Source organism: Neofelis nebulosa, chromosome 3, assembly GCF_028018385.1.
Source record: "Neofelis nebulosa isolate mNeoNeb1 chromosome 3, mNeoNeb1.pri, whole genome shotgun sequence".
NCBI classification, from domain to species: Eukaryota; Metazoa; Chordata; class Mammalia; order Carnivora; family Felidae; genus Neofelis; species Neofelis nebulosa.
Window position 1 is genome coordinate 140731491 of NC_080784.1, and position 16253 is coordinate 140747743.

Below are 16253 nucleotides of genomic sequence, written 5' to 3' on the forward strand. Positions count from 1 at the left end.
CTGTAAAATATGTTAAAAGAAATTGTGGCAATATCTGGTGGCAAAAGAAAAGAATCCACATAACTGTGCACCTAGAAATCCCTAAAAACGGAGCCTCAGTCTATGCAAAGAAGCTGATGGGTGGATCAAGGAGAGGACTTCTGTGGTTTTGTAGCAAGAACAGAGGAAGCCATCCAGTTGGGGCTGCTGTCTGACTTTCACTCTTTGATTAGTGTCTCAACAGCTTTCACTAAAATGGCCCTTTCGGTTAAGAATGGCATCTGAAATGGAATGTACTAGAGCCTTCCCTCTGTTTATAGTACTTTTTGTCTTGCTAAGCTTAGACTTGGAATGGGGAAGCCAGAGACTGAATGAAGACCAACTCCAGGGGTGGGAAGAGATTAGAAAAGATGGAAGAGCATAGGGAGCCTGGGTGGCTTAGTCAGTTAAACATCCTACTCTTGATTTTGGCTCAGGTCATGATCTCACCATTTGTGAGTTCTAGCCCCGTGTCAGGCTCTGTGCTGTCAGTGAAGCCTGCTTGGGATTCTCTGTCTCCCTCCGTCTCTGCCCCTCCACAGTTCACATTCTCTCTCACTCAAAAATAAATAAATGAACATTAAAAAAAAAAAAAGATGGAACAACATAACTTCTGGCATGGCTCACAGACAGGAGTGGGACAGCCTCCCAAAATCACCCAACCTTCAGCCTCACATCTCTACCAAGGCCCTGCCGCATCACGGCCCCCTGTGGTCATGTTCCACACAGCAGCCAGAATTATCCTTTGGAAGTGTGCTTAGATTCCGTCATTTCCTTAGAACTTTCTTTTTTTTCTTCTTCCTTTTTTAAATCTTTTTTTAAGTTTATTTATTCTGAGAGAGAGAGAGAGAGAGAGAGAGAGAGAGAGAGAGACGAGCGGGGGAGTGACATAGAGTAAAGGAGCAAGAGAATCCCAAGCAGGCTTCTCACTGACAGTGTGATGTCACTGAGAGTGACTTTTTTCCTCTTCCTACTTCGATTTGACACATTTTGTTAAGTTTGCTTTTTTAATTTATTCTGAGAGAGAAAGCAAGTGGGGATCGGGAGCAGAGAGAGAGGTAGAGAGAGAATCCCAGGCAGGCTCTGTACTGTCGGTGCATGGGGCCTGATGCAGGGCCGAAACTCACAAACCGTGAGATCATGACCTGAGCCAAGATCAAGAGTCGGACGCTTCACTGACTGAGCCATCCAGGTGCCCCTTGCTTAGAACTTTCTAATGGCTTCCCATTAAGCATAAAATCCTGATTCCATACTATGTTCTACAAGACTTACATGGCCTGGCCTCTGGCCAGTTCTCAGATACCTTATTTTTTGTTCTAGTTTCCTCTCCATTCACCGCCCCTCAGCTCATTTCCATCACTTCCTTTCATTTAAGGCCTTGCCACGAGTTTTCCCATGGATCTCCCCTCTCTTCATTCCAGCCGGTCCTAACATCCTATCTTAGTTACTCGCCACCACGTTATTCCCTTTTATCTTCTTAGTCCTTACTAGTATCTGAAATTAAGTATTAGTATTGTTTATTTGTTTTGTTTATTCCCTTGTAAACTCCTACCAAAATATAAATATCCTAAAAGCAGGACCTTTGTTTGTTTGTTTGTTTGTTTGTTTGTTTTTGATGCCTGGGACCAAACTGATTTTCCATAAATTGTGCTGGCGAGCTTTTCAATAGAAAAGATCAGTGGGTATAGAAGAGTATTATTACATGTTCCTTATAAGATTCCGAGAGACAGAATACATTATTTACATCCAAGAGAAGCAAGGCCTCCTTACTTCTATTGTTGCATTTCCAACCCACCAAGTTTGATATGTGTCCTAAAGACCAGATCATTACATTTATTTATTTATTTATTTATTTATTTATTTATTTATTTATTTTCTTCTTTTTTTTTTTGTTTTTATTTACTTTTGAGAGAGAGAGAGAGAGAGAGAGAGAGATTGGGAGAGAGCAAAAGCAGGGGAGGGGAAGAGTGAGAGGGAGGCAGAGGATCTGGAGAGGGAGGCTGACAGCACAGAGCTTAATGCAGGGCTCAAACTCATGAACCATGAGATCATGACCTGAGCCAAAGTTGTACACTTAACTGACTGAGCCACCCAGGCACCCCCAGATAATTTTATTTTTAGATTAATGATGTGGAAGCAATAAATAAAAAGAAACTTCATCTGGCTATCAGCTTAACCTCATTACAGATTATTGTAAAATACCTTTTTATCTTGGAGCTTTTTGTATACAAATCACCAAGAGCACCACCAAGGTGGAATGATATTCTAACACATGATAGGAAGAGGTTATGCATAAGTGTCTTCTCTTGAAGAGTCATTCAGTCATTCAACAAACATTTATTGAGCCTGGTTTGATGACTAGTCTTGCTCCTAGTGTCAGGGACACAGAAGGAAAGCAAACAGATGAAAATTCTTGTCCTCATGGAACTAGCATCCTAGCGGGGAAGATAGGATGAACAGGATAACTAAGTAAAGTAGATGGCAGATACATCAAATAGCAGAGAACTAAAGCAGGAAGGAGGATAAGAAGTGGGGTGGGGGGGTATGGAGGTGAGATGTTACATTGGATGGTCAAAGAAGACCTCACTAAGAAAATGATCTTTGAGAAAAGACCTGACAGTGTTGAGGGAACAAACCACATGCAGATCTGGGGAAAGAACCATCTAGCTTTGAGTGCAAAGGTCTGCAGGTGGGAGCATCTCTGCCTTGTTGGAAGAACGAGGAAGAAGAGAGGAAGGAAAGTAGGACAGTGATGAGGTGGGGTATGGGGTGGTGGTGGAAAGGGTGGTGTGCAAGGCCTTAGGGGTTACAGTGAAGTCTTGGCCTTTCACACTGAGCAAAATGGGAAGCATTGGAGAGGGGGTGTTGAACAAAGGTCTGACGTGATCTGACTTATGTTTTAAATGATCACACTTGCTGCTCAGTGATTTCCTGTGGACAAAAGCAGGAAGACCTCTTGGGAAGTTATTGCAATAATACAGGTGAGGAATAGTAATGGCTTGGCCCATGCTGGTAGAGTGAAGGTGATGAGGATTTTTCACGTTCTGAATTCAGATAGATTTTGAAGGTAACACTGACAAGATTTGCATTTGGACTGAGGTAGAGATGAGAGAAAGGATAAGTCCAAGGTCTTTGGTTGGAGCAACTGGAAGAGTTGAGGCCAGCTCGTTGGGGGAACATTTGGACCTCCAGTGTGGGTCTGCTACATGCTAGATGCAGGTTAGACACCTACTTAGGAGATGGGGAATAGCAGCTGTAGCTATTAGCCTGGGAAGCAATAGAGAGCTCTTGATTGGAAATAGAAATGGTTAACCAGTGTATAAATGCTATCCAAAGCTATAAGACCGAATGAGTTTACCCAGGAAATGAGGGTAGTTGAAAAAAGAAGGTTCAAGGACTGAGCCCTGGAACACACCGATTTCCTTTGGAAAGAGCAGTGGGAAAGGAGGGACAGCACACAAACGGGTAGGAGAATAACATGTCTTGGAAGCCAAGTGAAAACAGTATTTCAGGAAGCCTGAGCGATGAACCATGGTGAATGCTCATAGGTTAAGTAAGACAAAAACTGAGAATTAAAGAGTTCACAGGAGTGAAGGGGGTGAATGCTGATTGCATTCAGGAGAAATATAGGTGCAGTCAGGAGAAAATTGGTAAGTAGAGGGATTAGATCATTCTTCCATGGAGTTTTCCTGTGGTCGGGGGAGAAAAATAAAGTGAAAGTTGGATGGGCACTCAGGTCAAGGGAGGGCATTTTGGGGGTGCCTGGGCGGCTCAGTTGGTTAAGCGTCTGACTCTTGATATTGGCTCAGGTCATTATTTCAGGATTCATGAGTTTGAGCCCCACGTTGGGCTCTATGCTGACAGTGTGTGACAGTGTGGAGCCTGCTTGGGACTCTCTCTCTCTCTCTCTCTCTCTCTCTCTCTGTCTCTCTCTGTCTCTCTCTGTCTCTCTCTCTGCCCCTCCTGTGCTGTCTCTGTCTCTGTCTCTGTCTCAAAATAAATAAATAAAATTTAAAAACAAAGGGAAGGTGTTTTTGTCGTTGGGAGAAATAAAATGCCCCCATACTGATGGGAACGATCTAGCAGGTAGACATTAAAGATTCAAGAGAGAGGACAACGGCAGATACATGCTTCTGAATAGAGACGTCTCCAGGATCAAGTACCCAGTGGAGGAGCTGAGCTGAGCTTACCGAGTTAACCCTGGTGCACCAGGGATGCAAGCACGCGGATGTGGACAGGCAGGCAGTTATGCTGGTAGGGGATTGTGGCAACTCAGTTTTTTTCAGTGAAACAGGAAGCCAGGTCACCATTTGGGAGTGAGGATGGAGGTGGGGAAGGTTTCTGGAAGTTTGAGGAGGGAGGGCCAAGTATGAATTATGAGTCTAGGGGAGTGTGACAATGGGTGGGACAACAGGGAAATCTAGACCAGTTGCTGAACAGCATTAACTGCCCCCTTGAGGTTAGTGGGCATGGATTTAATGTGACAGCAGACTACCAGACAGACATGCATTTTTCCACCGGCCACTTGCAGCTGCACTGTCGTGGGTGGGGCGAGGGCAACAGAATGGACTGACAGACACCTTGCTGTGTTAAGAGTTGATCTGGCGAGTAATATTCCTCTGTACTGTTTTTACTTCTCAGGTGGTTAAATGGTTTTAATTGGGAGGGACTGAAAGCACGGAACCTTCCATCACCTTTACAAAGAGAGGTATGGTATCTACTCTACTCCATTTGTCCTAGTTTCTGTTTTTATAAGCAGAATAGGGGTGTCTTCGTGTGTGCCACAGTTTAGATTTTTTAATCGGTTTTTAAAAGTCAGTGAAAATGTCACAGCAGTTGTGATTATAGGGACTAAGTAGTAGCATTTCTTATTTGATGGTGATTAGCTCAATTCTCAGGAACCAGTTACATATAAATCTAAGTCCCCATGTCGTTGATGTTGGTCAGACTGACAAAGGGCTCTAGAAGTATATAATATGAATCATACGTATTATTTAAAATTTTCTAGTTAGCCATAGGAAAACGAAATGGGTGAAATTAATTTTAATCACTACAGCGTATTAAAAACTTGCCGTTTTGATGTGTCATCAATATAAAATTTTAATGAGATGTCACGTTCATTTTTCCATACTGTTTTTGAAATCCCAAGTGGATTTTACAGTTACAGCAATCTCACTTTGAACTAGCCACCTTCCACGTGCTCAGTCACCACCTGTGGCTGGTTGGACAGCCCAGCTCTAGAGAAAGCAGATCATCTGCTAACTTGCAAGGGGAAGAATGACTCAGGAATGATCTAGGTCAACACCCTACAGGCTCTATGCGGTGTTCTCGTTACTGGAATTTTAAAGATCTGTGACTCCCTCGTACATTTTTAGATTGGCATCTCAGTGTTTTCATCACATGCTTAAATTATTGTGAAGGATGTGATTTCTAGTTTTTTGTAAATATTGAAATTTTGAAGTAAAACATTCCTCCTTTAAATATATGCAATGTGATCTAAATACCAGTGAGATTTGATGCCCATCAGCCACTTAAAAAATACAGACAGCGGGGCGCCTGGGTGGCTCAGTGGGTTAAACATCTGACTCTTGATTTTGGCTCAGGTCATGATCTCATGGTTCCTGAGATGGAGCCCCGCCTTGGGCTCTGCGCTGACAGCTCAGAACCGGCTTGGGATTCTCTATTTCTGCCCCTCTCCCCCCCACCCCACCTTATGCTCTTTCTCTCTCTGTCTCTGTCTCTGTCTCTGTCTCTCAAAGTAAAAAAATATACTTAAAAAATAAAAAATACTGACAGCAATATTACATAATTCTTTTTTCTCCCTGAATTTATATTTTTATATTCCCATCCTATTTTCCCTAAAACAAATATTTATGTAAAAGTATTCCTATGCTTGCCAGTATTTGAGTATTCTTTAAATGCCTTTGAACTATAGTTTTCTAAATTTTAAAATCCCTGTGAAAAAACAGAAATTTCTGTGACAACATAAATATTTCTTGTGGATTCAGTTATAATTACATTTTTATAGCATTGAGTATCAATCAACAGAAATATGTTATAAAATTTTAAAGTAAGTATTTAACAAATATTTCCTGAAAAGAGAGAAATGTCACTTATTAAAAAAATGGGATCAAGGGGTGCCTGCATGGCTCAGTAGGTTGAGCGTCCAACTCTTGATTTTGCCCAAGTCATGGGATCGGGCTCACTGGGCTCAAGATTCTCTCTCTCTCTGCCCCTCTCTCCCACTCATGCTGTGTCTCTCTCTCTGAAATTAAATAATAATAATAAAAATAACAATAATAATAAAAGAATGGGAATGGGTTCAGGGTCCACATCAATTCTATTTCTTTTTAAAATTATATTGGGTGGCTCAGTTGGTTAAACGTCTGACTTTGGCTCAGGCCATCATCTCACTGCTCATGAGTTCAAGCCCCCGCATGGGGTTCTGTGCTGACAGCTCAGAGCCTAGAGCCTGTTTTGGATTCTGTGTCTCCCTCTCTGTCTGCCTGTCCCCTGCTTGTGCTCTATCTATTTATCTCTTTCTCAAAAATAAATAAATACAAAAAATATTTAAAATTATATGGATATAAATGCTAAGAGCTGTGTTCACATAGATAAGTAGAAATGGAAGGTTTTATATTAGCAGTGTTGCTTTTAATACCTTATGAGTGATCTCCAACCTCCTCTAAAAACACATTATGACCTTCCATAAGTAGTATTTGTACTGATTTATCAGCTGAGAGTCCAGTTGTGTACTTTTAAATTTTGTTTGCAAGCAAATAATTGAAAACCATCTGATTTGCAAAATAGTTTAATTCCAGAATCATTTCACTCTTTGAACAGGGTCGGTCATATTTTAAATTGGCCCTTTGGCATTCTGGAAACTTTATATGGGTCAATTAACCGTATAAAATCCACTTTTATAAAGTGGAAAAAGTATTTAAAAGTGGCAAATTTTGATTTTTTAAAAATATTTGCTGTTAAAATGTTTTTTAATCTGAAAAAAAAAAAGATATAATTTCTACCACTTTTTCCTTTGGATGTACCTCCTCAGGCCAGGAAGCTTCTATTGAATGTAATGCAGTGACCAGATCCATTGAGGCTCAAAAATGATAATTGGTAGGGGCGCCTGGGTGGCTCAGTTGGGTGAGCGTCCAACTTCGGCTCAGGTCACGATCTCGTGGTTCATGGGTTTGAGCCCCGCATCGGGCTCTGTGCTGACAGCTCAGAGCCTGGAGCCTGCTTTGGATTCTGTGTCTCCTTCTCTCTCTGCGCCTCCCCCACTTGTGCTCTGTCTCTCTCTATCAAAAATAAATAAATGTAAAAAAATTTTTTAATGATAAATGGTCATCTTTTCCTTACATGTAACTTACCAGTGGTTGCAGTATAAAATCGTTGTTCAAATATAAGAAGCATTACCTGTATATAATAGCTTGCTCAGTCAACGTTCTCCTCACCTTTGGTTTAATTCTTCCTCTATTAGCTCAGTGGACCCACAGACCACAGCTACTTTGACAAGTATCCCCCTGAAAAGGGTGTGCCTCCAGATGAACTGTCAGGCTGGGATAAAGACTTCTGACAGAAGAAAAGATGATTACTGCCGATACATACAGAAGAAGAGTGTAAGGACCAATAACCCAGTAGTGATCATTTCTCTCTTTGGAGTATTATCATATCTTTTGGAAGACCATTAGGGAAGAGGAATCCCTGGCCATGAGCTGGGTGGACGATGTGGCTATGAAGGTGGTTCTGAATTATAATGTCTCATTTAGATGCTGTGAATTATTCATGTATTCTATTCTTCGCTTTTCTCAAATGCTGAAGGCTATCCTATTCCCCTCTCCACAGTCTGAACCAGTTGTGCTGATGGGGCACGATTTTCTCTGCAATCTGTTGCTCCATCCCAATCATACTTGTCTCCTTTGAATCCTAATAAGGTTTAAAAAGTGTCTTGCCTTTGAGCAACTAAGTCACGCAAATGGAAGGAAGAACAGGGGTGAGCTTTAGAAGGCTTCCCCTGTGACAGCAATTCCATGTAAGCATTACGGCATCTCAAAGTCGTGGTTTGCAGAAATCTTTGTAGTCCATACAAGCTCTTGATTTTCACCTGCATTCCACCTAAAAACATGTTAACATGTTTCTGGTGCTGGTCTGGGAAAGGCAAGTTTAAGTATTAGTGGTACCACTTCCTAACATAAATGAGTTAATTCATCCAGCCAGTAATTATATTCCATTGGGGAACTTGGAAAAAATAAAGCAAAAAATATTTTTCATTCTCCTGTGACCAGCTGTGATACCTCAGAGGCTTTTCAAAAGCCTTGTTAAAAGTAGTTATAATGTGTGATCAGGTGATGGGCCTTGGAAAGGTTTTATCTTATATGCTAAATATTTTCCCAATCAAAGTAGAAAACGCACAGGCACAAAATCGTGAAGGCTTTTTCTTCTCATTAAATATGGAGGAGAATAATTTCTAATGGGTCAGGTTGCTGACTCTGAAACCCTGAGATATTTTGGCCAGTTCTATGAATGTTGCTGTTAATCAATCAAGAGTATAGAATAACCACAGTTAATTTTTAATGAAAGTCCCATTGACTAATGTTGATGCACTGTAATCACTGTTGCATCAATAACTTTTTAAGGAGATTTGAGTCATGGATGTGTTTATAATTTTAGATTTTTGAGGTAGGCAAGCACCTCGGGAAGTCATAGGACTTAAGTAAAAGGGACATCCAGGATGTGCCCTTCTGTCTTCTCACAACCTTCCAGATGATGAATAGACTAGTTTCAATGGCATTGGATGCCAGTGCCTAAGAAGTTTACTAGAGAATGTTTTTATGTATCGACCAAAATCCTACCAAATGGATGGGAAGCAGACTTTCTCTGTATCTTTTTGATCTGGCAGAGTAAAAATAACATCTAAGTTCCTGCATTATTCAAGCTTCTGGTTATATTTTCACATGCTAATGTTCTATGGGAAAAGCAACCTCTACCCACTCTCCACCCATATTTTCAGCATTCAGAAAGAGTCAGCTATATGCTTCCTGAAAAGTCAAACCAGTTAAGTGAGGCTCAACCCAAGAAGGTGCATCCTTAACAAACTGAATTTCCACATTTAGAGAATCCTTTTGCTGAACCAAAGAATTTTTGTTTCCTGGAGTAGTATTTTTAAAGATTATGTATTGTACATAGACAAAGCATTTTTAATAGGATCAACATAACCTGCTTAATGAATTTCTAAGATTTTTAAGAGATTTTTATTTGCATTCGGTTTGTAAGCATTGTATGTTTTTCATGTATATATTTTTAAATTGCCCACCTATAAATGTAGAAAATTTATGCATTGGATGGATATTAGAATTATATAGTTATAATAATAGTTAATATTCTTAAAGGAGATCAATAGTTGTAATTCAAAAAAGACTTACATACATACAATAAAAACCAACTGAGAGTACTACAGTTTTATTTTGCCTGTGATTGGCCATATCAGTATACAATCTCCACATTTGATTTTATTTTGTTTCCTTTACAGTACTTTATAAGGACGAAGAAATGAGCCATCATATAATCCCAATAATTCCACTGTTTCCTAGCTGGGTGACCTTGGGAAACTGAGTTCACTACTTTGAGTAGAGCACTAGCTTTCTCACCTGTAGAAGAAGGCATGGTAAAGTGGTACCTACTGTAGAGGCCTGTTTCAGGCCTTAACAAAGACACCCAAAGAGTCCTTTGCTGATATCTGTGAAATAATCAATGCTGCATAGGTGGGAGCTACTGTTACCGTCTCTGTTAGAATCAAAGGGGACTTAATAACCATTTAGTCTTGACCCTATGTATCATTGATAATCTGTATGTACAGTTGTTCCAATTAAAATCAGTATTTATCTTCTTCTTTTAAATCATGAAGTAAAGATGAAGAATTAATCCTCACCAAAATGAAGTGCTTTATTAACAGCTCACCTACATTTATAAACTCTAATTTTTTATGAATTAAGGACATATATGTGTATATATATTCTTAGAAAATACAGCCCATCGTATTCCTGATCATTAAATCATTCTTGTTCTCTCTTTTCCAAATGCAAGATTAAGTTTTCATTCTTGAGGCTCTTCTCTTTGGGACCAACTTTTCACAAGTGTAGTTTCTGAATATTTTCTCTAAATGTGAAAATGTCTGGAGGGAGAAGAATATAATGATGAAAAGTAAGAGTTTTGAAGTTAAAAAGATCTGGGTTTGAATTCTAGCTCTGCCCAGATTTGTGTGAACAGTAAACCATATCTTTATTCATCTGTAACTCAGAGATATACATGTAAAGCTTTGGAGTATTGGGCCAGAATATTAACACTTGTAGGTCACTGATAATAACCATTTGGAAATAAATATATACATATATTTCTTTTGGCATAATAATAAATCCTTGTTCTTTATTGCTAGGCATTGTGCTAGGGGTATTTACATCTTTTATCTGATTCACACAAGATTCTAAAGTAATCATAAACGTACTGACTGTTGATTGCCCTCAAAGCTAGACATTGGCTTCCATGTGCATTTCATTCACAATTTCACTGTTGTGGTTTTTCCTAGCTTAGTCCCAGTTATTATGACTATATAACAACCACAATTTAGTTGCTTAGAACAACGGTCTTATTATTATCCTAGATTCTGTGGGTCAGGAATTCAAACACACAGAGAAGATGGCTTGTCTCTGCACCACAATATCTGGGATGTCGGGGGGAAAGACTCATAGACTGGGGTAACTTCAATAGCCGGAACCTAGAATCACCTAAAGCCTTGTTACTCACTCTCTGGAGCCTAGGCTGAGGACACTCAAGACTAGGACTTCTGACCAGAGTGCCTGCACATGTCCTCTCCACAGCTTGGATTCCTCACATTGTGGTGTGCTTAAACTAGTCAGACTCCTTTCATGGAATCTTAGTTTCAAGAGCAAGCATTCCAGGAAAGAAGGGAGAAGCTATATATTTTTTTATGAACCATCCCTGGAGTCACATATTCTGTTGGTGGAAACACTCAAAGCCCACTCAGATTTGATGAGAGGGAACATAGACTTCACTTCTTAATGAAGAGAGTTTTAAAGAATTTGCAAGCAATTTTAAAACCTGACACAATCCACTTTCTGGTCCCAGGTGAGTTATACTATTATATACACAAAATAAACACATTCCCTCCCAAGAGCCTCCCTAAAAATATAATTTCATTACAGCATCAGGCACAGGCTTAAGATCTAGGATCTTGTCATCTAAATCCATTCCGGTATGGATAAGGCTCCTCAGGTGTAATTCCTTGGATATATTCTTTTAGGTCAAAAAGTATGTGAACTAAGTAAACAAACCGTCTATCAGCACACTTCCAACATTGAATACTAAGACCATCAAAGGATAAGCCAACAGATACTTGCATTCAGAGAGAAGACGGGAGGCACAAAGCAGTTACGGGTCCATCGAATTCTGAAATCTGGTCTGACACGTGGTACCTTTTCTCTGCTTAGGGCTCAGCCAATACTCCTGGTGAGTTGTTCTCCATGGCTCTTGGCCTCGTCTTGTAGAATCCTGGTTCTGCCTTTTGAGTCATCCTTCCTTTTGCATAAAATATGGCTGGTATTTGCAACTGAGCAGACTTGTTAGCTTGCCTGCAACTATTTGGTGGTAGACTTGACTTTTTTTTCAATTTGTCTGTCTCTGTCTCTTTATTCCAAGCTGATATGTTTCCTTTAAAAACTTTGTGCGTTTCCTCTGTATAGATCTTTGATTCACTCCATTAGACAAATACTATATTCACAAATCTTTCCTGTGAAGATGCTACAGGGAAAATAATTCTTAAAAGTTCTCTTTTAAAAGAGGGGGTGTGCACAGCATATACTTAACATGCTCAGAAGGCCTTTGATCCATTTGAAAGGGCCAGGTAGATAGCTTCAAAGATGGCTTTTAGTGATCACCACTATGGCATTCGTATCCTTTTATAGTCCTCTCCTCTTGAGTGTTCACTGAGCCTACTGACTTCTTTCTAACAAAAAGAATAAAATAAAAAATCACTTCGAAAATCTGATTACAGAGTGACTCTGCTTCTATCCTGTTCACTGCCTCTTGCTCTCCCATTTGCTTGCTCTGACGGAAACCAGCTGCCATGACCTGAGCTTCTTTATGGAAAGGTCCATGTGGCCAACAGCCAGTGAGAAAATGAGGCCCTCAGTCCCACAACCCATGATGAACTGGATCCTGCCAAAGACCACAGGAGTGAAATTGGAAGCAGATTCTCCTCCAGATGAGACTGTAACCCTGACCTACACCTTGATGTTAGCCTAGTGAGAGTCCATGAGTCAGAGTAGCCAGATAAACAACTCCCATATTCCTAACTCACAGAAACTGTGAGTTAAGAAGTGTTTGTTGTTGTTGTTGTTGTTGTTGTTGTTAATATTTTATTTATTTATTTTGAGAGAGAGAGTGCATGAGTGGGGGAAGGGGCAAAGAGAGAGAATCCCAAGCAAGCTCTGTGCTGTTAGCTCAGAGCCTTATTCAGAGCTTGAACCTACAAATTGTGAGATCATGACCTGAGCCAAAATCAACAGTTGGATGCTTAACCAACTGAGCTACCCAGGTGCCCCAGTGTTTGTTGTTTTAAACTACTAAGTTGGGAAGGAAAAATGGTCCTAAAGTGGGGAAAACGAGAACTACATGGACATAAGAAGACAAACTCAGATCCCTAAGGAAAAACTACAATTTGTAATGACAAACCAGAACTCATGAGGACAAACTGGAACCCATGTCTGTCTTTCATGGTTGCCAATTTTGTCATATGGGTGGCCTACAGGATAAGCTGCAACCTAATACCGTATACCTGGCTTGGGATTTGCAGATGTTGAAGGCTCAATCTGGCTGGAGCTGGAGGAACCAGAGACTGGCTCCTGCCTTTCACAAGTAGGTGACAGGCAGATCAGCAACAGTGCATGAGCTGCCAAAGTGGCTTGGTCTTACATGACCTCCAGAGTATAAATACGGCTGCTACTCACTTTTGCGTTTCAGATCTTCGGCAGATTTCTTCTGTGGCAAAGTCTATCTCAGAACCATACAGAGAAGGTAATCCTGGGAAGCACTTTGTTTCTGGCTTAGCTATCTTGACACAGTACAAAGTCACTCATTTTCAAACCTAGTAAAATATATGGTATATAATTGTTATTATTATAAGATATATTTAGTTAGAATTTTTAAGTTATGAGATTTTCTTCCTCTCTTTTGACCCAGTTGAGTTATCAAAGTGTACATAGAGACAGGACACATGACCCAGTTGAAACCAGCAAAAACAATTTGTCTTCAGATGATTTATAGGGAAATTCTAAATTGAAGAAGAGCTGGAGTATTTTCAATTTTGAAAGACTTAAAACCAAGATTTTTTGTTTACTTAATTGTTGGTTACTACATTAAAAATGGTATAATGAAAAGTAACATGAATTTGTCTTGATACATAAAACTTCCTCAGTAAGGAAGTAGATATGCATTGAGAAAAGGAAGAAAAAAGGCAGAAGAAAATATGACGTGATGGAGGAAAAACACCAGCAATGCATCAATCCTGGAAACCACGTAGAGCAAATGGGGCTTCTCTCAAGGGGGATGGGAGAAAGCCAGGCGTCACACCAGAAGACAAGCTGACTATGAGTCAACTATCCAACCCTACTATTTAAAATTCAGGAGGATGCTCAGATTGCTAAATGGATCATAAAATGCAAGATCTGGAAAGTTGCCCTTTTCTATATTCTGCTTGGCCTGTCTCTTTCAAAGTCTGTGCTCAGTTTTGCATTTAGGAAGGATAGTCGAAAGATTAAAGTATGCCTAGAAATATTTAAAAATTCAATCCACGAGTCAAGGCCAAAGAAAGTAAAGAAAGACTAATGAAAATACACAAATGAATATTTTTCTTTTTGAGAGTCCATAAGGATCAAAGGGAGTAAGGGAGATCCTCTTATTCTAATGGATAGTGACTGTGAAGAAAAATATTTCCTATATATCTTAGTTAACTCATTCAACAAATATTTATTGAGCACTGTTCCAGGCACTCCTCGATGTTGAGGATACAGCACAGAAACAAAAATCACTATCCTAATATAAACTCATACTTACTAATAATTAGGTTAACAGTGATGATCTCTAGGTGGTATGATCATGAATATTTTTCTTCGATGTTTTCTGTTATGTATTAGATTTATACTTTATAGTAAGGAACAAAATTTACTTTAAAAAATAAATTTGAATCAGATAAGCTAGATATCAGAAAGGTCATTGAAGAAAAGGACTGTTGAACACCAACTACACATTTCACTGTGTCACATCACTTTACAGGTAGCTGACTGACATACCATGTCAGGCCTCTCCAGCATTAAGCGCCTACTTACTTAAATCTTTGAGTCAAATTTTTACAGACTCCCTTTGTTCCTTACCTCTCAATTCTGATGTATTTCCACATGTTGGGATGCAAAGTAAGCCTTCCAGTTGAGAGGGGCAGGTAATTTACTTCTTTCGATGGTTTTAGCTGTTTTTGAAAAATACAGTAAAACCTTGGATTGGGAGTAACTTGTTCTGCGAGTGTTCCGCAAGACGAGCAAACATTTCTGATAAATGTTAACATGATAAATGAGTAATGTCTTGCAACACGAGTAGTACGTGATGTCAGATGTCACATGATCACAACTCCGCCAATGGTTCTTGAAATTTGCTTTGATATATGAGTGCTTTGGATTCCAAGAGTGTTACCAGAACCAGTTATGCTCACAAACCAAGGTTTTACTGCTTTTGCCAGAGTTTCAATGCCTTGTTTCTCTACCTTCTCCCTTATCCATAGATAAGGCGTCTCCTGACACAAAATTCTCTCTGTTAAATGCCTATGTGTGAATCAGTTAATCAACTGATTGATTCTCAACAAATATCTGACTGACTACTTTCTGCTAGGCACTGGTGTTCAGCAGTAAACAAGATAGGATCCCTTCCATCATGAAGCATGTATTCTCATTGCAAGAGGATAACAGTAATTTATTAAACAAATGGAGCACATTACATAATTGAACTCACATAAAGTTTGGATGTACGTGGAAAAAGTGTAAATTAAAAAAAAAATGCATCTGTAGCTGATCTCATCTCCTTTGAGCTTCCACCTACTGGTTAGTGGGAGGGACGTTTCAAAAGTCTCATCTAGTTTAGAGTTAATCCAAACAAATAATGTAAGCAGTCCCTCCAGGACAGTGGTTCTAAAATTTTGGTGGGTATCAGACTGTGATAAGAAATGATACAAAGCCTAGGCTCCATTCCACTTCCAGAAGCCTGTGCCTCTGTGGGCTTTAGTAGCTCCCCAGATGGTTCTGATAAACCAATCACCAAGTATGAGAACCATTGCTCTATAAAATGCTCAGTCTCTCTTAGGCTAAAATGCTCAAATTCTCATTTAGCCTCTCTCCTAATTTTATCCCTGACCAAAATGGAGGATGAGTCAAAGCTCTAGGGCCAGATAACTACTTGGTTGCTATTTGCTTGTTGTTTGGGGCAGAAGTGTATGGCGGGGGAGGCTCATTATCTGTCCTCTCTTAGGGCTGAGACAGGCCCTAAGTCCTCCGTCGATGCTTCAGGTTCCTCTTGGTTACTGCTGGCACTAGGGGCTTTTGGGGTTTGACGATGATCCCTTCCATGTGTAGCTAAGACCTGCTTTTCAGAACTCGGTACAAAGCCACCTGCTTCCTACTAAGGTAATTCCCTCTGATAAGCTTCCCTGGCCAGACCTACAGAGTTCTAGGTCCTGTTTTTACACGGCACCCTTGTAGAAGGCAAAGGGTCTCAGGATAACTATATAGTTCTGGGCCTCATACAGTGGGCTATGCTGTGCCCCCATGGTTACTATCTGTGTTTAGCTTGTGATGAGACCCGAGTGGGGGAAAGAGGGGCTTCCTCTCCTCCATCTTTCCTTCTACAGTCCCCACCGGGTAGAAAAGGGCAGACTTCCTGGTCTTTGTCTTCTTTCTGGACTTCCCTATATACATAAAATTCTCTGATCTCTTCCACAAAAACCTGGTCTTTTATAAGCTAAAAGAGATAGAAGAATTTAGATAATCCATTTTCAGGACCAAGCGTGCCTTTTGAATTTCAAAAGCTTAATGTTACCTAAGACTTTCTTAGTGCAACCCTAACTGGCATTAATCCTAATCAGCAGGTGGATGATTCTAGAAAGGGGCCAAGATTTA

General features: G+C 40.0%; 1 protein-coding gene across 6 annotated transcripts in view; it reads left to right on the plus strand.

Annotated features, from left to right (window-relative positions):
* Positions 1 to 10098, plus strand: part of PRKG2 (protein kinase cGMP-dependent 2) — a 103917-nt gene extending 93819 nt beyond the window's left edge. For 5 of the 6 annotated variants that reach the window (XM_058722131.1, XM_058722127.1, XM_058722129.1 and 2 more), the window contains 2 exons: positions 4660 to 4726; positions 7502 to 9477. In XM_058722131.1, the coding sequence (XP_058578114.1) occupies positions 4660 to 4726; positions 7502 to 7597 (163 nt within the window). In that variant the 3' untranslated portion in view covers positions 7598 to 9477. Of the gene's footprint in view, positions 1 to 4659; positions 4727 to 7501; positions 9478 to 9550 lie in introns of those variants that run through there. The other variant, XM_058722128.1, reaches the window with a different exon arrangement.
* Positions 10099 to 16253: the final 6155 nt, after the last annotated feature.